Here is a 24,760-nt window from a genome sequence, read left to right as displayed (position 1 = left end):
ACTCCAAACTGGGAAATGCACACGGGAAAGAAATGAGGATGTCTCATCCCATCTGCCTGGGCTTCCCACCAAAACTAACTCAAGCAAATTGGCCTTCCTCTTCTATTTCCAAAGCTCAGGGCAGGTTGTCAGCAGGAAAATGACAGAGCCCATTTAAAATCACTGCATTCAGAAGTCTCACAGTTCTCCCAAGGGGGAAAGCTACGCTCCAGGTCGTGCTGACAATTTAACACAGCCCTTCTTGCCTTTCAAAGCCTACTTTCTACAGACACATGGAATAACAATACAAGCCAGTCCCTACATCCTCCAGCCTCCTCCTCTGCTCCTTCTGCTGCTCAATCCGCTTCTGCCGCTCTGTCAGCAGCTGCTTCTTGTATTTCTCCTGGTCCTTCAGCTGCTGCTGCTGGCGCTGAGGGTCAGAACGGTTCTTGTTCTCCTGCTGCAGCCTCAGAAATTCACGACGGAGAGTTGACTCCCCTGGGAGATTAACTATGGAGCTGAAACAAAGAGGAGGTTTCTACATGACTAAACATAACATTAAAGACAAAATACAAGGTGCACTGGGAATTGTTTGGTGTCCTGTGTTAGGAAATTAAGATTTATCTCCAGCATGTTGACTGTGTAGCTGCACTTGCTGTGCTACAAACCAGCCTGAAGGTGATTATTGGGTCCTTCATTTGAGAGTTTCCTCCCTATTGCAGGGGAACTAAGAAGCAGCTTATTACAGATATTTTATACCCAGCAGTTACGTTTGACAGCTACAAAACTGTTAAAGCTACCAAAGGGGACACAGGAGATTAGGGATTCAGAGCAAGTTAAGAAAGCTGTTCCAGCTTCAATGAGAACAGCTTGGGCAGTCAAATTTTCTATTCCAGTAATAAAGTTAACCTTGGTTCTCCTTCATCTTCATTCAGCTCATCATCTTCCTCCTCACTTCCACTGTAATCATAGTCCGTTTCTTCTAAAAAAGAGAATAAACAAACCCCAGAGGAGGATACTGTTATTTAAGGTATGATCTTCAACTTTGTTTCTGAGCACTCAACCTGAACTACAGGCTCAACAGTAATTGGAATTTAGAAGTCACAGATTATACTGGGAGGCTGAGGGGAGACAAAATATCCACATATATAATTCAAAATCTAGTTCAGGTAACGTTTCAGGGCAGCCCCTTTACACACACACGCCTTTTCTGTTGACTGACTGTGTTAGTTTTGAAAAACTAACCTATTTCCATCACCTGAAACAAATTAGGCTAAACCCACAGAGGAACCCAACCCCCACAGAACCACCAGCAGAGGAATTCTTTAGAAAGACATTTAGATAGGACATAAAAGCCTTGCACTGCCCTGCTCTGCTGCTCATAACTGTTGTATGGCTATGCTGAGGCTTTCAGTAAATCCAGGTTTCCTTTTGTATCAAAGTAAATAAGTAAATACGTAAAAACCCTCCACTAATGCTAGTTTTAGCACAAAGGTTTAGAAGAGGCTGACCCATAGTTTAAAGTTCTCTTCAAGACTAACAGGAAGGCAGTTTTAATGGGATAAGTTCAAATGAGTCCTACCCTGCATTGCTGGCTATACTGCATGCTAAATTTGGGTTTCATTTTTTTTGAAGTTACTATTTTGAAGTGTATAGTCTGGCAATTTTACACGGTTCTCCATTACAGGGGAGCCTTGATTAAAATAGCACTTTTCAGGTCAAAATATGACTATTCATCAAGAACTGATTGTTATCATTGCATTTTCCTGCCCCTCCCCAAGGGCATTTGTGAGAAACTCTAATTTACTGTCTCTCCATTCCAATGTGCTTTGAGATTCATAGCTGAAAGAGGTGGCAGATTTTGCAACTACTACTGGAGTCAGTAAATCCACATTGCAAGAGCAATTTCATTTTAGGCACAAATATTCCTGTTGTCAAATCACTACTTGGTTGGAGTTTATAAGACACCTCCCAACACCATAGTGCTTTCCAAGTTTACCCTCACAGTCACTGATCTTCACAGTGCCTCTGCCATATAAAATATACAAAAGAGGAAGACAGGAGAGAAGAAAGGGGAAAATTGTTGTTCAACAGGCTACGGGTTTCACTCCCCCTTTGCACAGCCCTTAGTCTGCCATGGCATTTACAGAGGCATTTACACAAGTATTATCCCCTCTCCAGCACTGCTTCTTCCAGGTTTTGCTTTGAAGAGTAAGGCTGGCTTTTGTAACAAACTCAGATTCTCTCTTTTTCTTGATCCACTCCGTGAAGCAGATGATTCATTATATCCATTTGTGTTTTGCTGGAGGTCTTCTCTAGGTCTCTTTTGTGCACTCCACTGCAAAACACTTAAAGAGCCCTGCTGCCTCCAAAGAATTCACAAGATATAATTATATGGAGACACAACAGGTGGATCTGGGAGAGAAATATGAACTAAGAGACCAGAAAATGTTTGTAGAGCACCACTTAGATGCTCCAGAAAGTAGACCCCTAGGCTTAGACTCCTTGCTTCTGCTAGCATCAGGGTCGCTCTCAGTGACTCAGGGTCAGTCAGGTTCCAAAGACTTTGGCACTTAAACACCACAAAGGACCCAGGCTTTGACAAAGAGATCTTCAAAATGGCCCCACCACTATCAAGGACTACGCTGTCTCAATTTTCCTGGTTCTGCCTTGTGCCAAAATCCAAAGAGGACCTGCTCTCTGAAGTGCCTTTTACTTTGGTTTTGCCACGTTACCCTTTTCTCCTTTTTTCTTCCTGGTCCTGTCCAGGTGATCTTTCAGCATGATGCGCACTTGCCGTTCGTTCTGCATGTCTCGGATGAAAGAATGCTTGAGCAAAGTTTCAGTGGATGGACGGTGCAAATAATGTTTTACAAGGCAGCTTTCAACAAAGTTTAGGAATTTCTTTGACCTGAAAAAGACAGAAGAGATGAAGGTTTTCTTTATACACTTCATTTAAAAGTAACTATCTGTGGGGCACACTGACTGCCATTAGCCCCACAGTGTCCATGCAGTCTTCTGCACAAAGCACTGACTCCAAGCAGCCCATCTTAGCCTTCCTTGCCTATCCTGCAATTTCAGCCACAAACACAAAAATTAAACAACTGCTGCAGTTTAGACAGAGTTCAAAAGAAAGGTGTTGCTTCCCAAAGGTAAACTATATCTGCCCTCTGGCTTAACCCAGCACCAGCAAAAGCCTAGGAAACACCTCCTAGATCACTGTAAGATTTAACAGGATCATTGTCTCTGGACAAGTGAGTTCAAAAATCTTTCTAAGTCCAATGCAAAAGCCAGAACTATAGGGTTCTTTTACACATGTCTTTACCATTTTCTGGATTTCAACTTTGGGGGTGGGTTCCGTGGGATGAGGAAGAGAGCTCTCATGGGGTGCATGTCACACAGGGCTGCAAAAGAAACCACAAATTACTGAACGGTGCATGTCCTCCCTGTGTCCCTCCCACAGCCAGACCATGCTAACCCAGCTGTGCCATGAGACTGGCTCTACCAACAGAGAGGAACAGTCCTCCACAAACATCCCCACTTCAAACACCACAGCACCTGCCCCAGAACCACACCAGTAGTCAACAGAATTCACACTACAGCCAAGAAATCAAGTCTCTGAACACACAGAAATTTCCAGATAAAAGAGATTTGAAAGAAAAGCTGCAAGGCACAAACAAGCAAAACTTCCTTCATATTTTTGATATATATAATGCTTCAGAGGGACATAAAAAAAGCTCACCTTTCTCAGATGCCAAAGCATGTTTTTACATACACAGAAGTTAAAGCTGAGATTGAAATACCTATCTAGTCATTATGTCTGGTTTATGGTTCAGATAAATGATAAGCTCCATTTTAACCAAGCTCTTCACTACATTGTTCATGGCATATGAGAAAATGCAGGATGAAGAAAAGCTGATGCGAAGCGAGGAGCTCATAACCTGCATCACGTGGAATGACTGAGCACACAGTTCATCTATTCTGTGCTTGGCAGTGTGAGCACCATTATTAGGCAATCTGCAACAGATTCTACTCCTGCATTCATTCAGATGCTGGTTTCTCTCCAGCCCAGTGTACTTCTCTTCAGCATTACTGTTGTGGGAATTGAAGCTATGAAGAACTCTGCATAAAGTAAATACTGTCACGTCTCATCTATCTCAGGCATTTTGTATGGAATTATGAGTGTGCTCCACCTGCCATGGAGAAACATCAGGGGTCAAAGGTTGGCCTTCACTGTACAGAGCTACTGAATGGGGACTGATAGGAACTACACAGAGGCTGATTTCTTATGATATGTAGGTGTCCAGCAGTGATTCTTTTAATAGGAATGGACTTACAGCATTACAGCATTAGTACAAGTGAGAAGACTGCTCTGGTAAACCCTTCCCTGCTTTCTATTAATTTCTCTATCTGCATCCACCTGCTATCACTTCTCACATTTGGGTTCTGGTTTTGACTTTTTCCTTTGTATTGTCAATAATACATGACACAGTGGAGATGGGGGACAGAAGAAGTCTAGTTTCTACCTCTGGGTCCCAGACACTGCTGTACCACAGTATACAAAACACAATGCAACAGAATTTAATCCACAGCATTTCCCTGTCAAAACTAGGGAAAACATCAAATACAAGAGGCATGAGGAACTGGCATGCAAAGCTACAAAGTCTCTCAAAGAAAACTCCCCATGGATTCATGTCTCAGGACCAAGCTTCAGTTATGCTGAAGCACAGGGTCTGAAAGTGCTCCTGAACTCCAGCTGGCTCCTGCTGAAAGCCAAGTCTGATGGGAGAACAGCCAATTGTGTTTTTTAAAAACACAGCCTCCATGCTCTCAGGCTCAGGCCAGAGCATGATTTATTTCATCCCCCGTGCTCTCAGCAGTGACTGGATACCCCATCACATCCCATCTGCTCTGTGGGAGCTAGGGCAAAGCAGCCAGTCCCCCATGGAAACCACAACACACAGGGACTTTGCATCCACAGGTCTCTGCTGCCAGAGGCTCACTGGAGGAGCTAGAGGGACACCTGGCAGGCAGGGGCAGGCTGCAAAACTATGGCAATCTGCTGCCAAGTTGAGAATGTGGTCATGGACCAAAGCCATTACACGTGAGAAAACACAGTATTAATCCCAAAAACTGTACAGAGTAAAAACATAACCTTTAGGCCTACCTTCTCCTACTGCCATAATTATTTTTATTGACCTAAACCAAAAGCCACTCCTGTCAACGTTTTCTGCTAACATGTCAATCACTTCTGCTCAGCTGAACCCACAGGCAGCGGTCAACAAAGCGATGCTAACAAGAGCTTCAAAAAAAATAAATTTTGTTTCCCTAGGAAATGAAGGCAAGGAATCAAAATATAGACTGAAAAGGTCTGAAAGGAACAGGAAAGCAAAACAGTCCAAAGGAGAAAAAGTCATAGATTATTTTTAAAGATACAGACAGAACCAGAATTTTGTAAATCTATGTGTTAGCCAAGCATGAGTTATTTTAACACAGAACATGTTACAAAGCACAGATCCCCCCCCACCTTTATACCAAATCACTTACGAGGAGCTCCTTCAGCCATTTCAATAGCAGTGATTCCCAGAGACCACAGGTCACTCTGCAGGAAAGAAACAATGTACATTGCAGCTTGCAGCATTCAAGCTTTTTTGTTTGTTTTCTTCTGGATTTTTAGGTTTTGGGGTTTTCTTTGGTTTATTGTTTTTTGGGTTTTTTTTTTTACAGTTTCCCTAGATCTCTCCTGGATCATGTTGTTTTAGCTGGAGTGACATATATTCTGCTCCCTCCCACTCCCTACTGAGCTTTTAGGAAATGTGCTAATAGCCAGAAGCTTCCCATTTCCCATGCAACTCTGAACAGCTGAGTCATCATTTAAGCAGCCAGCCTCAAAATGCAGACCTTCTGCATTCAAAAAACAAGAGCCAGAACATAGCAGGCACCACTTAAATATATGTCTTAAATCTCTTTTCATGAGGTAGTGAGACACAGCAGTGCCTCGCCCTCCTCCTTCTGGCCCCAAAAATTCTTGGTCTTAATGCTTATTTCAGAGCAGTCATTGCTGAGTTTCTACACTGATGGAACAGAAATTATATTCAGGACTTAGGGTCTGACTTTTTCTGTCTACAAAATCTCCGGCCCCGCGTTTTTGGGCACATGAGAGCACAGCATGCAGTCAGATTTATGCTGCAGCATATGTTCAGCCCAGCTAACAGAGTGGAGTTCCCTTTATCAGCTGATCTGGATGCCAAGGGCCAGGTTTTAATGATGAAGGTAAATCGTAAACACCACCAGTGACTGTAAAAACTTCACAGGTTTCCACTTGATTAATCATGTGCATTATTTCACTATTTCTTTGTGTCTAAATGTAGCCAAATGAGAGGCACGCGACCAAACCAACTCGCAGAGCTTCTCCAAAACTATCTTTTAAAAAACACGGCAACAGAAAACAAACCTTCAAAGATTAGAGGGAATAAACCATTACATAAATAGCAGCTCAGACACAGCACAGCTCTCTAACTAAACCTGACTTTATCAAAAGAGCCTTCTCAGTCCAGCTGCTCTGAACTCTTTACACAAGCTGGAAGTGAGTTCACATCACAGTTTGTGAAGGGATTTGACAACAAAACCAGTGGGAATTTCATGGATTCATGATCCGGACCTGTTATTAAGTAAATGACTACTGGGATAGTACCACAGGTTTTGGGACAATGAGAGAAACAAACAGGCTACAAAGACTTTTGGAGTTCCAAAGCACAAGAGGCAGACAGGTGACAGGGAGGATGAAGAGTGTTTGTAAAGCTTGGTGTGTATACACACATATTTATGTGTATATATTTTTACTCTTTTGGCTTCTTTTTTTTTTTCTTTTAAGACCAAGAAGTTACAGAGTGGCTTCCTGCTACGTAGCTCAACCTATCAGCTATAAATCTCTGTGGAAAAGACCGGCCCTGTGCCACCTTCTGAGTCATAGCACTGTTTGCATAAGTGCTTCCAAAACCCTCTGCTGATCAGTTTTAAACTAGCATCTGCAGAATCTATTTGAAAACTGACAAACTGTGATTATTACTGACGGCAAAGAAACCTCTAGAATTAGGAGTGCACATTCTTTATAACTATCTTCTGATAAGTACACATTCTGAGAAGAAAATCGACTGGGGACAGGGAATGAAGACAAGAAATAATTTGAGTTTTCAGAAGATTGGTATGGTATGAAAAATAAAATCCAAGAACATTCTTTGGTCATGACTGAGACACACAACATGACCTCACTCTGCCAGTGCAGCACAGAAGGTCTCAGCAAGGGAGAATCACAGCCCCTGAATCAGCAGGAAATGGAAGCAGTAACAGGTTCTTCTCATAAACATTTCTGAAGCTGCAATTGGAACTAGAGGTGCCAAGTGGCAATGAAGAGAGCACCTGAACTAAAAGAGTGACTGCAGGGTCACCCAGAAGATGTCTGCTCAGAAAGCCATCTCTGGAAAATATCCTGCATGGAAAGTGTAGGCAGACAAATGACAACACTGCTGGAAAGAGGCCAGAGGACAAAGAATAAGCTTTGTGAGTCTCTTTGGAACAGCATCAACATATTATGGGTTAGGAAGAAAACCAGAAAAAGTGCTTAATAGCTGTTCTTGGGCTCCCCAGTAAAAAAGTCATAGATACACTGGAGGGGATGCAGTGAAGGGCCACAAAGGTGCTTAAGGTGCTGGAGCTGGGAGGGTCTGGGCAGAGAGAGAAAGACCAGTTCAGTCTGCAGAAGGGAAGGCTAAGAGGGATCTCATACATGGGTACAAATTCCTACCAGGAGGGAAGTAAGAATGACCAAGCCAGACTTCTGAGTGGTGTCCAGTGACTGGACAAGAGGCAATGGACACAAACTGAAATACAGGATATTCTGTGCCTTCTCACCTCAGCCACCCTGTCAATGACCAGAAATCATTCTGGTATGGGAAACCTCTTCCAGTCACATGCTCATAAATGAGTGAAGTGATACTAATTACTGCCAATTAATTCGGGATTCACAGCTGAGTACAGAGCTCTATTACAGAGTGCAGCCACTTGCCATGTTCATATTACACTACTCCAAGTATTCCTTTGGAACTTCTCTCTTCCTTTCTTTTCTATCCAGACCTGCAACCTTCATATATCAGTACTTTTTTCTTGCACAGAAGATCGTGAAAGTGTATTTCATGTATTAACAATTCACAAAAAATAATTAATAATGAAACTCCAATCTTAAAAAGAGCCTCCACCCACATATTACAAATACTTCTATTTGTGCAGTTCTAGTACTATTGTGGTTTAAAAGGCAGGAAGTTTGAACTTTTCAAATTAGCAGAATTTCAGCAATAACCTGCATGTTTTTGTACCTTATGCAGAGTTTAACACGTACCCTGTAATCATATGTAGAGTCTGGGTTCTCCTCACAAGCAATGACCTCAGGTGCCATCCAATAAGGTGTGCCAATAAATGTGTTTCTTCTCCCAATAGTCCTGTCCAGCTGAGCACTTACACCAAAATCCACTGAAAAGCCAAGAAGAGGTGAAGAAATCAGTAAAAAGTTGTATTCACATGGCAGAGTGTGTGCTTGGTTACTTTCATCCTGTTTGGAATACCAAATCTTTGGGCTAAAATGTGTATCAAATCCAAGTTCCTCCAGCACATCTTGTCCAAGAGTTGAAATTTAATTTCCTTTTTTTTTCCCCCTCCTTCTTTTTGATCAAATAAAGGATCAAATAAACAGCATGCTAAATCTGCCAGGCAGGTTACAGCAACATGAATTGGGCTATGAAGACATTTTAGAATAATTTATGCTTAATTTAAACACTACACTGAGTAGGACTAGTGTGCGAAAGTAAAAATAGTATCTACAGACAAGGCAAATTTGGATGTGTCTAATATGGCCAACTTGTGAAAGCTGCAAAGAACCATCACATCACTTCATTTTGAAGTGTCTGGAGTAACTCCTTCTCTACACTCATACAGTATCTTGAAACAAGACAGAGAGTCTACTACTTTATTCTGATCTTAGACTCATTACAATGAGAATCGTGTGGTGCTCCTTGCACTGAAAAGCGTTTTACATTCATCAGGACTGTACAGCAAAATGCTTTTGTTCAAATAGGAAACCAAATAATTATGTGACTGTATTTCCCTTTGAACAACCCTCTGAGATACATTAATTGGATCCACTGGGCATAGCACTGGAGGGGCATTCATAGAGGAGGCAAACTAGCAGGGAAAAGAAAGGACTGAAAGGAGACAGCCCTGCGGTTGCCATCAAGGAACAGATTTTCCCATTTATGTTGCCTCACTGCAGATCATCTGCAAACCTCAATCATTTTTACTACTATAATTTAATGTGCCTGCTTAGCAAACCTTCTCCAAGAATAAGGTGGACCTGACCCCTGGGATCATCGTGCACTCTGTGCTTCTGATGGGAAGTGTGCACTCTTACACTGAAGTGGAACGGAACTGGATTGAGGACCTCTTGGCTTTCTAGATTCTTTGGCTTAAGACACACAAGCTAAATATATCTGGAAACAACTGTGGTTTGTTTTTTTTTTTAATTGTTGTACTTAGTAAATCTGTTTCATCTTTACCCAGAGTAAGAAAGGTTTAACTTTCTTGTCAACCATGTGGAGAATGGTGGGACTAGTAACTATACAAGACCATAAACACACCCAACTATCCCATCTCACTTGTTTTAAGAGGGACCAGTTGACAGCTAGTTCATATGTTTTAGATACTATAAGCAAAATCCTGCCTTTGTTTAATACAAGGCAAAACTCCCTTGGACTTCAGTTTTTGCCACAAGGTTAAACCATAATGAGATTTAAAGTACTTACTTTCACTTGTTCCAAGCAAACATCCCACCCCACATCCACAAGCGATGTTTATTATTTTTGTTTTCCAACTCTGCAGTGAATTTTTTCAATTAAAGAGAGAGGGACAGTAAAGATCACCACAAATAAGAGAAGTGCTTCCCTTGAGACTTCTCCACTGCCACGCATTCCCTGTGATGTCTTTCCAAAACATGAAAGACATGCCCTCCTCAAGAGAGATATATACTTGAGTTTAGTCTTAGGAATTCACAAGTTGTCAACACTGACATGTCACAGGAAGTAAAGGAAGTGAGTAAACCCTCCAAATTTTTGGAAAGATGACTATGAGCTCAGTGGTAGCCCTTACACATGAGTAATTTCACATATTGTCAGACTTATAAAAATCTCTAAGACCACTTCCCTTAGAGAAATAAATGGATTAGTGTAATTTGTTCCCACTACTTTTTTACTTTGGAAGTCTCTGCATGCTGAGATCAGCTGTGAAGGCCTGATGCTGCTGTGACTTACTAGACAGGATCTGTGTTTGACTGACCAGAAGTAGCTGGATTCCCCACAGGCTGTGAGTAACATCCTTGCAGAACATGTCACATTTTCAGCCTTTTCTACCTGACAGGCACCTTACAGGCACAACCATTAATGATACTTTGCATACCTGTTGCTTTTAGGTTACTGAAGGTTCTTTCAGAGACAAAATGGAAATCTTACACTTTAACAAACAGGTTTCTAGCCCACCTTTAAGGGAACTTACCCAATTTGACTTCTGCATTTTCTGTGAGAAGAACATTCTGTCCTTTAATATCTCGATGGATGACATGGTGAGCATGAAGATGTGCCAAGCCCTAAAAGAAAACCACACTTTCCTTATTTTTTTCCTAACATTATTACCATTAGTGTGACACTGTTGCCTTTTTGCACTTTTACTCTTCTCAGACTTTATTTGTAAGGAAAATCCTTTAGACGCTACTAGCAACATGAAGAGCCCATTTTGGGGGAGGACAGAGGACAGCAACTGCAAGTTTGATTGACTTCCTTGCCACAGATCTGACAGCAGTGGAGCATCTCTGAAGTCAAGTGTGAAGAGAACAAGGTAGAAATACTTTAAACTTCTGTCTCATAATCAAGGGATGCTCCTGACACTACGTGCTAAAAGCAGACCAAAGAGAAAAAGAACAAAGCAGAATGCTCTGTATGAGGACCAGAGACCAGCATTCAGCAAAATGGTAAATTCAATGGTAAATGCACTACAGAAAGTTAAAAATACCATGTCAGACCTCTTTTTGGATGCAGCAAGTATTGTTTTCAATCAGCTCATATTTGCTACGTTCTCCTTCATTTCAAAACTGCCCATGGTTGAACTAGCACAGATATGAAGGAACATGCTGAAATAACCCATTACAGTAAGCCAGAGATGCTTCACACAAAACATTTAGCCTCTCCAATATTAATGGCTTCAAACAGAGCTTTCACCCACCTTGTAAATTTTCCAGAAGGAAACACTGTCAATCCATGTGCAACTGGGCCATTATGTTTTGAAACCGGCATGATTAAATCCAATCTCTTGTTTTTACAAACACGCTGTTGTGGCTTTCAGTTGCATGAGGGTAAATCAAATGTTTTAACATCAGTTGCTTTAGCAACCTGACCACACCATTAAGGATTTTTTCTTTTGCAGAAGAGCCCTCCCCACACTCTCCAGTATAGTTATTATAATCTGCAGACTAGTGCCAAATCCCCATAAGATGGCCAATGCTCTCTACTGAGCACATTTCTCAACTCCTAGAACAAAGTTTTACCCCTATTCAAGCATTACTTTGGCATGCCATTTGAATTCCAACTCCCAGAATACACGTTTATCTTACCATTACTTAGAAAAGATGTAAAACTCCATTACAAGGAAGATGGATCAGTAACCCTGTAATGGGTTTTGAATTCAGAATGACAGGTTCCAACATTATATTTTTTTTTCCAGGCTAGTTCACTAGATTACACTTGGGAATTGTTTTATCCTCTGTACTTCCCAGGAAAAAAAAAAAAAGCAGCCCTAAGCCTGCATAGAATGAAATATAGCCCCAAGAATTGTCTTGGGGAATACTGTCCCAGCAGGGCCACCTTTAAGATTTTGGAATGGTGTTTAGTCAACTAAATAGTCTCTAATAGTGTGGAAAAGGGACCCTTGAATGTGTGTAGGTAAAGGAATTATGAACAGAAAGTTCTTACACAGCGTGAACAGCTGAAGCAAATGAGCAGGAACATCTCCTGATGCAGAGGACAGACTTACTGAAAACACAAAATTTATTTATTTTTCTAGAGGCCCAGTGTCTGGAATTTTAGAATATGGCTATTTGCCATAGGAAACAGGAATTTTCTGTTCTTCATACAGAAAATGGGATTAACTACAACAATGTGGGATGTCAAGCAGCCGGCTCTTAAGGCTCTTCTGAACTCAAGGACCACAGACCACGAGCCCCATGGATCACAACCTTTAAACAATAATGCTCATTAGTGACCTATTTTAGCAACCAAAAGCTTGAAAAGCCCTTTTTGTTGCAAATGAGCATCAAAGCTCTGCTGGCAGGACTCACCCTGAGAACCTCTCTGCAGATGTAAGCAATCCAGTCTTCCTTGAAACAGTTCCCTTTTGTCTTCTTTACCAGGTCAGTGACAGAGCCTGCACCACAGTACTCCATCACCAGCTGCAGGGAGACAAACACAGTGCACCTTCACCACACCTCTGCCAGGCTCCCAGCAGAGATGCCATGTGCAAACACCCACCTCACCACAACCCAGGTGTGGCAAACCACAGGTGGCCTTCCCGGATGCCAAGTGACTTAAAATTTCATTTCCTGAATCACACACATTGCTAAATAAATAAAAGAACTCAGTAGTGTTCCTCTCCTATTGCAGGTTATAGGTAGGGGGTTTTATATATAAAATACAAAATCAGAAAAGCAAGAGCTAATAGCACCAAAAAACATGAGAATTTTTTAAAAATTTGAAATTTCTCACTTTGCTGCAGAGCTTTAAAAATCTTGCCTCCAAAAAATTGGAGGATTCATTATTCTTCTTTGCTTTATTGCCAATTCCGCTGCTCCTTTTTTTATTTTCCAACTGAAAAAAGGAGAGGAAAGCAAGAAGAAAAAGGGGAGGAGAGGAGAGGAAAAGGACAAGCTCTTTCACTTTTGTAAAAAAAAATACAGAAGTGTTTAATTTGGACCAAAAGAAGACTCAAACAACAAATCAAAATGACAGCACAAGTCACAAGTATCATAACGTACTTTATACCCATCCTCAAAGGAAATCATAGGGGATGGAAGATGTCTAGGGAGGAGTAATTTTTCTCTTTTATATGTTATTCTTCAGAACAATGATTTCAGAGCTTTGCTGAGACAGAGTCCAAGCCAAGCACACTGGAGCTCTAAGGAAGGAGCTGTAAATCTACTGAAGAGAAACAACACTGAACACTTACCCAGAGCTGATCATCTTGACCTGCAGGACTTTTCTTTACAAAAGCACCATAATATGTAGCAATATTCCGGTGATGGGAGTACTTTTTTAGCATATTTATCTCCAGCTTGATTTCCTCCTCTTCATTCTGTAACAGAAGAGAGCAGAAGGCTCCTTAGGTGACCACAGATCACCAAGGAAAGCAACCTCTGTCTTTGGAGGCTTTAACACTCATCTGGAAGCGCCCTGAGCAACCTGGGCTGATTCCATGGCTGACCCTGTTTTGAGCAGGAGATTGGATCAGAGTTATCCTGGAATTATGAGACTGCAACTGATGGACACCTCTTAAACTGCCAACTGAAACACCCTGATCCACAGGTCTTGAACAAGGAATTGCTAAATTGACCTAAAGAATCAAAAATGTCCCCACTGGGGCACAAAAATCGCATGTTGTCTCCTCAGGGAGCTTACACAGGACCTGTTACTGCCCCACCTGTGGTTTCTGTATGCAGTAATTTAGTCTCAGAGAAACTAATCAGATTCAAACAAAAACAAAAGTATTCCTAACACTCCATTACTTAAATACTTGGAAAAGCACTTAGTGCACACATCAGCCAATTCATCTTCCCAGTCGTGTGGAGGGTCCTGCTGGGAGGAAACCAAAGCCAAGGAGGAGGTGACTCGCCACAAATCAAATTCCAGTGCCAGCCAGGGTTGGGATCTGCTCTTTCCTTACAATTGTGAGGCTGCCCTACCTGCACCATAGGCTTTCTCTCCATTCCATCATGCCATCAGTGAAGTCTCTGGCATACGGGGAGCTAAGTACACCTCTGGACATTCCCTTCCAGGCACCAGTTTTCCCATGGTCTTTGTTTCAGTCCACTCAGACATTCCCTTCTGCCCAGTACAGCACTGTGCACAACAAGACAACTAATGGAAATACAAGTTGTTATAACTACATTAGAAGGAAATACCCTTTTTCAGAGAGACTGCTTGATCTGAAGAGGCCCCTCAGATCCAGCCTGTTTGCTATGGTGCATAACACCCAGAGAAGTGCACGTCAATTTTGCCATCTCATTCACTTTAATAGGAAACAAGTGGTGCTGCAAGGTATCCCTCCATCAGTAAAAAGGAGTACGACCAAGTTGAAAATTAATTTACCTTTCTGCAAAACATCTCAGTCAGCACATACTAGCTGAAGGGAAAAAAAAAGAAAAAAGAGGCAGCAAGAACAACTCAGCCCCACAGGACATTTTTCTGCACTTTTCCTCTATTTTCCAGTAGCTTTGCCATCGAAGCATTCCTTTAACCATCACAACAGACTGCTTACAAAACCAGACACATTGTCCTTTCTATACCTGGAGTAACACATTAAGGCCTGACAAGCTAAAGCCAAATTCCCTTCAAGAATATTATGTGTCGTATTAAACCCGACCACACAAAAATCATTCCCAACAGAGGGGGACCAATAAGTTTTCCCGAGTAACAATCCATAGGAGACACGTTACCAGACCAAAGCCTAATTGTATTAAGCCTTAGGAAATGGGAAATGTAAAATAACTCAAAGCTAAATAAAGTATTTCAGGTTTCAGAACAGTCTCTTTGTTGAACACAGGCTCTCTAGCTGCACACATTACACTATATATTCCATTTATCTTTTGTATGCAGTTAAGGAAAAAGGAGGACCCTTGCTCTTTGGCTTAATACAGCTCTGGATGTTGTATGACTGAATTATCAAGGGTAAGGAGGAGCTCCATGCAGCACCTGGAGTCTCCAGGACAAATCAGAGCTGACTTCTAGACAGCAGGCAGGAAATCCTCCATGACCAGGGTCCTGTTTCTCCCTGTACATGGCCAGAGGATGAGGTGAGAGCTCATGATGATGCTTTCTGGGAGGAGAGACAGAACTGGGACTCCGGAGAGTGCACATGAAAGGGTGTAAACAGGCAGGTGAGGAGCAGGCAGACAATAAGGACATGGGAACTGTCATCCTGGACCTGACCACAAGGGTCCTGTCATCTAAACGAGTTTCTGGATCTTTAGGGAAGAAAAGCAGAAAACAGGGAAGATTACTCCTTTCCCCCTGCTGCTGTCCCTCCTGAATCCTGCCCACTCCTTCTGCCACAGGAGAACCAAACGTAGAGGGGAAACATTCATCTTTGGTAAAGGCCTTCCCCAGATTACTTAAAATCTTTACAGACATCAAGGGTTTGGGGTTTTCTTAACTCTTCCCATCTGCATGAACTTTGCACAGGCAGAGCTCCCTGCTGTGCCCTCAGCACCAGCCTGCAGCTTTCACAAAGTTCCCCTGAGGGAGCTGGCAGATCCCAACCACTTCCTCAGAGCTGCTGCCTATTTTTCAGCTCTTCTTCCTTTGCCCAGCTAATTTGCTAGATGTTGGAACCATGCTGGCACAGCACCTGAGTACTTTCCATTCCTCTGCAATCTCACCTCTATGTTTTTAGAACAAAGCCAAGCATGACCCTGTCTGTGAACACAGCCAGGATACCCAGTAGGCTCTTCCACACCCACTGGCAAGAGTAAAGAGTAGCTGCACGTGTGTAATGCTTCCTTCCCAGCACCAGCAAGATGATGCAGTTCCTGCTCTATCTATTTACCCTGCACCTGCTTCTTCTTCTCTTGCCCATCCTTGCCTGTAGAGGCAGCTACATGTGCCTGCACAGGTAACACTGGGCGGTACAGGTTGAATGCCTTGGGGAGACACTGCTTAGGGCAGACAGCAGGCTGAGCTTCAAATAGCAGTCAGTCTGTAAGGAAAGGGCTGCACAGAACAGCAGCTGGGCATTTCACAGACAAATGCACTCTGGCTTCCCAGTGCTTGAGTGATTTTTGGAAAAATTACTCTGTGCCATGGAAAAACCAAGGCAGAAGGGTAAAACGTGAGTGATTCTGCCCTGTGGGTCATGTCTGAGGCCTGGCCAGGAACTGAATCTGGACTTGCTAAGTCTCAGTGCTACAACATCCTCCAAGCAGGGTGACTGGGGACAAAAGCACCCTCAGCTTCTCAGTGCATGTCCATGCTCAGGATTTCCACTTTCCACCACCCTCTTGTCAGCGTTACCATCAGCCCCATCTCTCAGGGGTCTACAAACCTGCTCATAAATAATTGCTGCTTAAGAAAAGGAAACAGGCTCGCAGATGTGCAGGTGCAAAAAACTGTTTCCTTTCACAAACCTACATGTTCCTGGGCACAGATGGCTTCATGCACAAAGATGACAGGCTCATGATCAAAGGCTGTTTTTGAAGATGTGGGCCTATCTGCAATGGCATTAGGAAGCACAAAACCAGAAAGCACACGCCTCTGATCTCAAATAGAAACAAGATATCAGCTGATAAATACTGCACCAAGAGACCCCTTAGTACTGGGGCAGGTCTAACAACAAGTTTCACATCTAAATGTTATTTTGCTCTCTACAAAGAATGAAAGCAAAGACAGAGAGAGAACGATGTGCTGCCAAAGAGCTCTTTGATCACCTGCACCGACAGCTGAAGAGACAAGCAGCAAGAATCCAATCCCTCTGCAAGCGCTCTGCTTGCTTGGCTCCATCAAATAACAGGAAGCAGAGCCTGCATGGAGAGGCACATGAGTGCACGTTGCCATCAGCTCCCCTTTAACCATTTCAAAGGGCTCCCCCCCCACCCCTGCAACACGACACGGCAGCACTTCCTGACAGATGTCCAGAGGATCCCACAATGACCACAGCATCCTGCTGCTGCTCTTAAGAACCCGGCCCAGGGCTGCAGCTCATGACAGCAAAGGGCAAATTTGCTTAGCTCTTGGTGTGCCCCAAATCTGAACAATCACAGCTGCAGCTGGTCAGGTGATTTCTGATAAAATGACTTCTTGCTGGAAAGAGAAACCCGGTAGACTTGGTGAAAGAATCAGAATCTTTTGGTGAACAAGAGACAGAAGTAGCAGAATGGACTGCATCCAGGTCTGCCAGCCTGTGCCCTAGCAGCAGGAACACAGCCAACCCTGCACTGGGAAAGTGGAAATAACAGCAGAAAGCCTTGCACTCCCCCTGTGCCAAGGCCAGAAAGCAGAAACACTCGAGAACAGCTGAGCTGGAATTGTTCAGGGTTTAGTGGGGTACTAGCATCAGGGAAAACCCCTCTGAGCAGCTGCACCAACATGGTCCCCACTCAACTCCCAAATCTTTGCATGAAGGGACCCAATGTGAAAACAGCAGGATCTGCTACCACTACCCCTCAAGCAATGGGACAGGTTCCCCAGTATGATGCTGGTTGTCTAACCTGCAAAGAAGCAGCAAATCAGACTTAAGGAGCTGGTTTTTGCTCCCAGAACCATGCAAGTTTACCAAGGTGATTCCTGAAGCTGGACCATATGGTTGTGCTGCATTTAAATTCTGTTGCCAAGCAAGAAGGCACTACTGCATGCTACAGTTTGATACTTGCATACAAAGGAAACTGTTATGCATAGCAAAGGGAAGGAAATCTTTCCAAGGTTCCCTTCCTGCAGTTTTTTCTTCAATTGTTTCATCAAGGAAGGGACTGTCACTGGTGTTAACATGACAGTCCACAAGTGACATCTTTGACCAGCCCTCATGCACTGTTGATGGACCCACTACTGGTTGTGCTCTTCAAAGGATAAAGAAAAAACAATATTTAGCAACTTTTTCAACACTCTGTTCCAGCACTGACACCACTTTACAAATGTGAGCAGGGACAGTGCCAATTAAACTGTCTCCTTCTCTCATCTGTCAAATCACAATAAAAAGTGCTACATTTGCATTTCTAACATGTTCCTGCTTGCTGACTGTCAGGGCAGCTACTCAGAAATGGCTGGTGAGGGGATAGGATGTGATGAAACACAGCAGGGGCAGTGCAGAGCTACAGGAAATCTTTTACTTGTTATCTCTGGAAACAGATAATCAACTAGAAATAAGTAGCAAGAGACTTCTTCTCTTTGTTATTATTTGCCACCAAAATATATGGCAGTGCATTCCCTTATCACTTTGTCACCATTGGTCAGGTACAGTTGAAAAATCTGGTTGTTAACACCTCTCAGTACTTTATAAAACACAAACCAGTGTTCAGCAAGCATAATTTATACCACAGGATCTTCTTTTACAAGCTCTCCACCTTCTAATGATCTGATTATTTACTTTTCCTTGCACCATAATAACAACCTTTTTTATTTTTGGTTTAGCACTCACCTCAGTAACATTCATCACTTTGATTGCTGCTAGCTGCCCGGTCTTAACATGACGACCCTGTTAAAATAACAAAAGATTGTAAGTAAAACACACAGGTAAACTATGAATACAGCAACAAATTAGGCATATAACAACTGGGTTAGAGTAAACGCTTTCAATCATGTTCAAAGTCATGTCAGCAACTTGTTTCAGTTGAAGATGTGCCTGCTCATTGCAAGAGGGTTGGACTAGCTGACCTGTAAAGGATTCCCTCCAACACAAATTATTCTATCATTCTATGTACAAAAAACCTTTTGGTGCTACAAAACTACCAAAGTGAAGTTTGGTGATGTGACCTCACCTTGAACCCCCACATGTCCTGGTACACCTCAGGGTAAAGGGAAAACTCGAGGTTTCAGTACATCAATCTGTACGTGGATGCCAAGAAATTATAAAGCTCTATGTGAGTTTTTGCCACTTTTTTTTTTTAGTGCTTTTTACTGTGAAATGCTTAGTTTTAAAAATTCTTACTGTAGCTGAGCTAACTATATCTCAGCTACTTCCCAAAAAGCATGCAGGGGCTTTGAATTTAAAAATGTCATCTTCTGTGGTGGTGGGGAGGAGCTCACCCAGGTTTGACTGAGTAGGTGCCTACACATGTACACACTTCACTAGTGAAATGCCCACAGCCCACAGTCACCATTAAGCAACAGAGAACTGGTAACTTCAGACTAGGTGATTGGCTTGTTTTTGAAAACAGAACTAGTAAAAGGGAGGTAACAGGGAATAAAGGTATTTAAAGAGCAAACTTGCTACTGAGACTGACAAAATGTGATTCACAAGAACATGTATTAGAAACATAACCAGGAATCTTGCTGTAAATTGCAGTTTCTTGGTTTGGTTAGAGCAAGTTGCTCAATAGATACCATAGGTGTAGTCTTTTGCCATGACAACCAGCATCTCATACTGGAGGATAGCATCAAAAGATTTGAATGAACAGCAGATTTACTATATGTCCTAACTCTTCACTGCCATTAAATGTTCAGAAATGGGTTTGAAGCTTTGAGACTGCAATTTTATTCCTGAAATAGTAGTGCCTGCAAAGCTGTATATTGAAATAACTAACTAACATCAGTTAAGGAAGCCATAGGAAATCAGGAAATCAAATATGAAATGCTGCAGTTTGCAGACAAAATGATTTGCAGGTGCAATTTACACCTGCAAAATTAAAAGCTGGGTTGATGTAATTTTAAAACCCAGGTCCTATCTGCACAAAATTGCATACAAGTGTTATTTCTAAGACTAAGCAATTTTGCATCAAAGAAAAATGATTCCTCGTTCTCGGGCGATATGTCACAGTCATGTTTTCTTTTACAAAAAACTAAATCCTGCTGAGTTTTTTGTATATTTATAAGTGTCCTCTTTCCACGGAAGCACTCCTGGGATTGCAAAGCTTTTTCTCATAAAGAGATAGGATTTATATATTATCACACACCTCAGGAGGAAGGGAAATGGGGCGCTCTCCCCCCACAAGCCTCTGTGGGTGAGTGTGGATGGGCAGTGACCAGCACTATCCCGACAGATGCCGGTGTTCAGTCAGCATCCATCCCTGCTGACGTCAGTCCGGGTTACTGAGCTTCCTCTGCACAACCACAGCTCCTTTCTTGAAGGCCATTGTTTGCAAATGTTTCCAGGCATTGAATGCCTTGGCAATACAGAGAGAGAGAGGGCCTTCCACAAAGCACAGCCACGCTGGACACGCTGGCACCCTGACTTCACTCCAGAGTTTGTCTGGAGTCAAGTATGGTAATTCCATGTCTCTGGCCACCATAGGTCACCAGCAACCAAGCCATTGAAACAGTGAGTGTCCCCTGGGCTGCTCTAGATTCTGCAAAGGATGATGTAAAGAATCAATACTAATTTTCATAACTATAGCGAAGCATAGAGATGGCGGTTTTTTGTTTGTTTGTTTTTTAAACTCTCAGAATTGATGTGGATTAAATGTTATAATCTACAATGAAACAGATCATTCCCGACATCCAGTGCTAGAATTCAGCACATGACTTCAAACTGTTTCAAGTTAATTTTCCTTAACATATCTAAAAGCAGTAAATATCCTGAACCCAGCCCTGGGTTTCTTGTTAACAGACTGAGACTAGTGCCTAAGCAAGGAAAGGTTTCAGGGCCTGGACCCTTATTTTTTTTCATTTATCAATAAATCTCAGAGGTTAGCCAGAGTTCATGGGAACTCTCACATTGCTGCTTCTGATGAAGCCACTAAGTTGAGCATGTGTAAATTGTTTTGAGAAAACTGGTTGTTTTAACTGCTTCCCAACCAAATGAGACCAAAAGACTCACTTCCAGTGACAAGACATGCAGAAGCTCATCCTTATTGATTTAATAAAACATGTGAGGAAGAACAAGGGGCATTGCCCTCCGAGCCCTCTGTCCCTGCCCATCCTCTCCTGATCATTAAAGAGAATCAGCTTGTTGTGATTCAAGATCCTCCCCTGCACATTTCCCCAGAAACTGAGCAGAGGGCTGGAATGGTCTGTGGGCCAGTTTCCCTCATAAAAGGTTTCATCTTTCACCCAAAGGCTCAGTGTAAGAGCAGGTTTCAACTCTGGAGAATGTAGTCAAAACATCCAACAGACATCTGCAAGTCAACCATATTCCTACCCAAGAATACAGCATTAAACTCTATCAAGCTCATACAGAGCTTAGACATCAAAAATTCTGAAGCTTAACGACTTTCTAAAATTGAAGTTCCTCCCTTCATTTTGATGAGGTATCCAAGTTGGAAAAAATTCTCCCATTAGCTTTGAGTCCAGCTAAATTCCTGGACTCCTCCAGAAAATATTTCCGTATAAAGTCTGCTGTAGCTGCCAGTTAGTCACTAAAGCAACATTCAGCAAACCTGGAGCCAGCACACACATTTCTCAAATCTGTATACTGCTCATTGCAGCCAGACTTATGGGAGATGCTTTATGCCAAAGATCTGGTTCTGATGAGCTCCAGCTATGCATTATCTCTGTGGGGAAAGATACAGAGAATAGGGCAGAGTGCTCAGAGCTATTCCTATTGGATGTGTATTTATCTTTTTACCTCAATCAGATAAAGGAACTGCTTATCTATGCCCTCTACCAGGGGTCAAGACATGTACTTTTCTATTTACATCAAACAAGAGTGGCAACACTAGCCGTCAGCTATTAGCTGATAAAGGGGCTTTACATGAATTAAGTATATTTACAAAATGATGCATTCAGTCACATACAACACACCTTTTCCTGTTAGGTCCAAATAAAAATTTTGGAAGGTCCCTGGCTCGGGCCATGATTACAAGAAGAAAGCCAGGTCCCAATAAGATTGTAAGGCTGCAGGTCACAGGCAGAGCGCTTAGTTGGACAGTTTCCCTCCCAGATCCCGCACACTTCTCTCTTTCTAGAGGTGGAAAACAGCTCCCATCAGCTTCTGACAGATCTAGAGCGGACAATTGCAAGTCCAGACGACAGAAGCCAGCTGTCCTGTAAAGTGCTGCACACCATGCCAAGGCAGCCCACGGCAGTCCCATCACATGCTTCCTTTTTGGCAAGGGGCACTCGTTCAGTGACCACGTGTTTCTGGGTCTGATGGAGTTGTCCCCATTTAACCGCTGCAGGAAGAAGTGCACATGAAGGGCAGGAACTGCCTGCTGCTGCAGGATACCATGGCAGCACCAAGCTGGTGGGTTTGACTGTGCAGAAGTCCTTGTTTGTGCCCATGTTCTGCCAGCAACGAGAAGCACCACCTCACTTAAGAAGCAGGGGCTTTGGCGAGGCTGCAAGATGCCTGTGTGCAGAGATACCTCCCAGAAACCAGAAGATTTGGACACCTGCCAATTTGTACCTTTGTACCCACATGAAGGGTAATTTCATATCAAACACACCTGCTGGCAGACCACCAGGCACAGACACAACCAGCTCACAGTATCAGCACACGAGTGCGGGGCTCCCAGGTGACCCTTCACAGCACTGTAATCCTGAGAGCTGGTAGCTACCACAACCTTAACTCCTGGGATCTGCCTGGGATCTGGATATTGTACGTTTGCATTGGAAAGCCAGATCTGGCTGTTGGAGGTGTGAGACTTCAGATGCCAGAGGTCTTCCTCACCCAGAAGCATTAATTATGGGATAACTGATGCAGCCTGTGGCCACTCGCCCTTTGGGAGCGAGGTGAAGGCACAGCTGTCACTGCAAGCTCTTACCGAAAGTGAACTTGAGCAAGCAGATTTCCTGCTCAAAACCCACTGATGAACTTTGAGCCCATCTTGGGTAAATCTGTGTGGCCCTGCGGTTCCTGGTAGACTGCCAGCTCAGCCTGCTGTGTCCTGTGGGACCCGACCCCACCCTTTCGCCCCTCTCCTCTCCACCCTTTCCATCCTGGTAATACAAGAAAAGCCTTTAAGAGATTATGAACTGAGTGAACAATGCTCTGCACAGGGATCCAGGAAGCCCTGTGTCCTATTCCACATGACCTTAACAAAGTCATGGTCCTTCTGTTTCCCTTTCCACCTACACAGGGCTTTTCTACTAAGACCCAGTTCTTTAGAAGAGAAGAGCAGTGTTTGCCATCACCGGCCCCCGTGCCAGACTGGGAACACAAGCTTTGCCTGTTCACACTGCAGGCAGGCAAGGCCAGCCTCCCATGGAGCTGCAGTGTGCTCCCCAGTGGGTCAGCACAGCAGGAGAATCCCAAGAACATAAAACCTACAGATGTGCTGCTCCTATGCTGCAGTTTAAAGACACAGCTGCTGTTTTACAGCATAAGGCTGCTCACCCAGACATACTGCTGTCCTTCACGGTCTTGACAATGTAAATAAGTGGTCAAGGCTTGCACACCTGGGGTGTAGTGTCTTGGTGCTTGTAAGTGTCACCCAAGAAGACAATTTATAGGAGAGCTCTATCAGCAAGAGCAATCCATAATCCTCAACTCAGCAACCGGTACCACATGAGATGATCCCCTTGAAAGGGGACAGGAATAAATTCCAAGGAAGAACTAATTGTGAGTTTGGGAGCTTATTGCTTGTTTTTTGTTAGTTAATGGCTCGAGGTGGAGTTAAGGGCCAGTTGTTAGCTGAATTCTAGTGCTGGATTTCAGGAATTATCTGTTTCATTGTAGACTATAACATGTAATTCAGGTCAATTCTGATAGTTTAAAAAAAACCCCAACAAACAACAACAACAAAAACAAACAAACAAAAACACAAAACCCCCAACACACCCCAACCCACATCAGCTTTGGACAGATTAGCGCCAGTTTCAGAAAGTCTTTTTCTTTTTTTCCTAACCCCCCCATGAAGAGCTCAGGACACCAACCAGGTGGTAATGAAGCTATCATTTTGATTACAGCTTCATCCTTTAATCACACAACTCAGGCTGCAGAAAGCCTAGTGTGATTGACATTATAAAGTTTTGGTGGCACTTCTGTCACATCATCTCTGGATGTCTGTTTTTTTTCAGGGCTGTAAATCAAAGAGTTGTATTCCCCTAGAGAATTTCTTTTCTTCTTTGTGATACTGGCAGATGCTGAAATTTTGGAAGCTGTTCCAGGTCACCTTTAGGGTAGCTCCTCAGCTCCACTTCCCAGCTGGAGCACAGCCTCCTTTCCTTGTAAGTGGCTGCTTTTATGCCAGCAGTGCAGGATGCAGGGACTTCTGTAAAACCACAACCCAGCTGTGCTGCCTAAATGCTGACCATGTGGATGCAACACATTTCCCCTTTCACCCTCACATCTGGCACACAATTTCCAGACAGTCCTAGGTCTCACCAAAAACCACTTGGGCAGCATAACCAAATGTTGCATTTCCTCTTCCCTGTCCTCTTTTAACACCCTCTGGATACCTTTGCTGCCATCAACTCTGTGCTAGTGAGAGGAAGAGCATGAGCTCCTGAGATCACCGTTCCCAACACAAAGGTCCTTCCTTGTTCTCAGACAATCCAAAACTAGTATTGTCCATCCAATCCCTCAGGATGAAACAGGACTGTCTGACTAAGTCCATCTTAACAGTGCCTTCAGAACTGACCCGAGATGTCTCGTAATAGGGAAGGCAAAACACTACAAAACTACAAAATATCATCTAAAACACCTAAACACTACAAAATATCATCACCCTTGTCCGCTGCTGATGAACAACAGAAATATTAATACACTGTAGATAATCAAGACATGCTCTTCAAGGTTTATGTTGTTTTTACTTTATGATTAGTTATGTTCAAAGAAGTTAGCTCAAATTTACCACTTTCAGTATAGACCATACTATGATGTAAAATGTTAA

At 43.0% G+C, this 24,760-nt stretch overlaps 1 protein-coding gene across 1 annotated transcript in view; it reads right to left on the bottom strand.

Moving 5' to 3' along the window:
* The window catches only part of NRK (Nik related kinase), an 86,743-nt gene that overhangs the window by 43,252 nt on the left and 18,731 nt on the right, over positions 1 to 24,760 (bottom strand). The window contains exons 2-11 of the mRNA XM_018070722.3: positions 18,469 to 18,525; positions 13,294 to 13,419; positions 12,410 to 12,520; positions 10,576 to 10,666; positions 8,375 to 8,505; positions 5,527 to 5,581; positions 3,305 to 3,383; positions 2,715 to 2,890; positions 889 to 961; positions 302 to 497 (exon numbers count right to left, since the gene is read on the bottom strand). Coding sequence (XP_017926211.2) covers positions 302 to 497; positions 889 to 961; positions 2,715 to 2,890; positions 3,305 to 3,383; positions 5,527 to 5,581; positions 8,375 to 8,505; positions 10,576 to 10,666; positions 12,410 to 12,520; positions 13,294 to 13,419; positions 18,469 to 18,483 — 1,053 coding nt within the window. The 5' untranslated portion in view covers positions 18,484 to 18,525. The remainder of the gene's footprint in view (positions 1 to 301; positions 498 to 888; positions 962 to 2,714; positions 2,891 to 3,304; positions 3,384 to 5,526; positions 5,582 to 8,374; positions 8,506 to 10,575; positions 10,667 to 12,409; positions 12,521 to 13,293; positions 13,420 to 18,468; positions 18,526 to 24,760) is intronic.

The sequence above is a fragment of the Manacus vitellinus genome, unplaced genomic scaffold, assembly GCF_001715985.3.
Source record: "Manacus vitellinus isolate BGI_N305 unplaced genomic scaffold, ASM171598v3 scaffold_19_pilon, whole genome shotgun sequence".
Classification (NCBI taxonomy): domain Eukaryota; kingdom Metazoa; phylum Chordata; class Aves; order Passeriformes; family Pipridae; genus Manacus; species Manacus vitellinus.
Note: the sequence above shows the minus strand (reverse complement) of the source record. Positions and strands in the feature narration are given on the sequence as shown.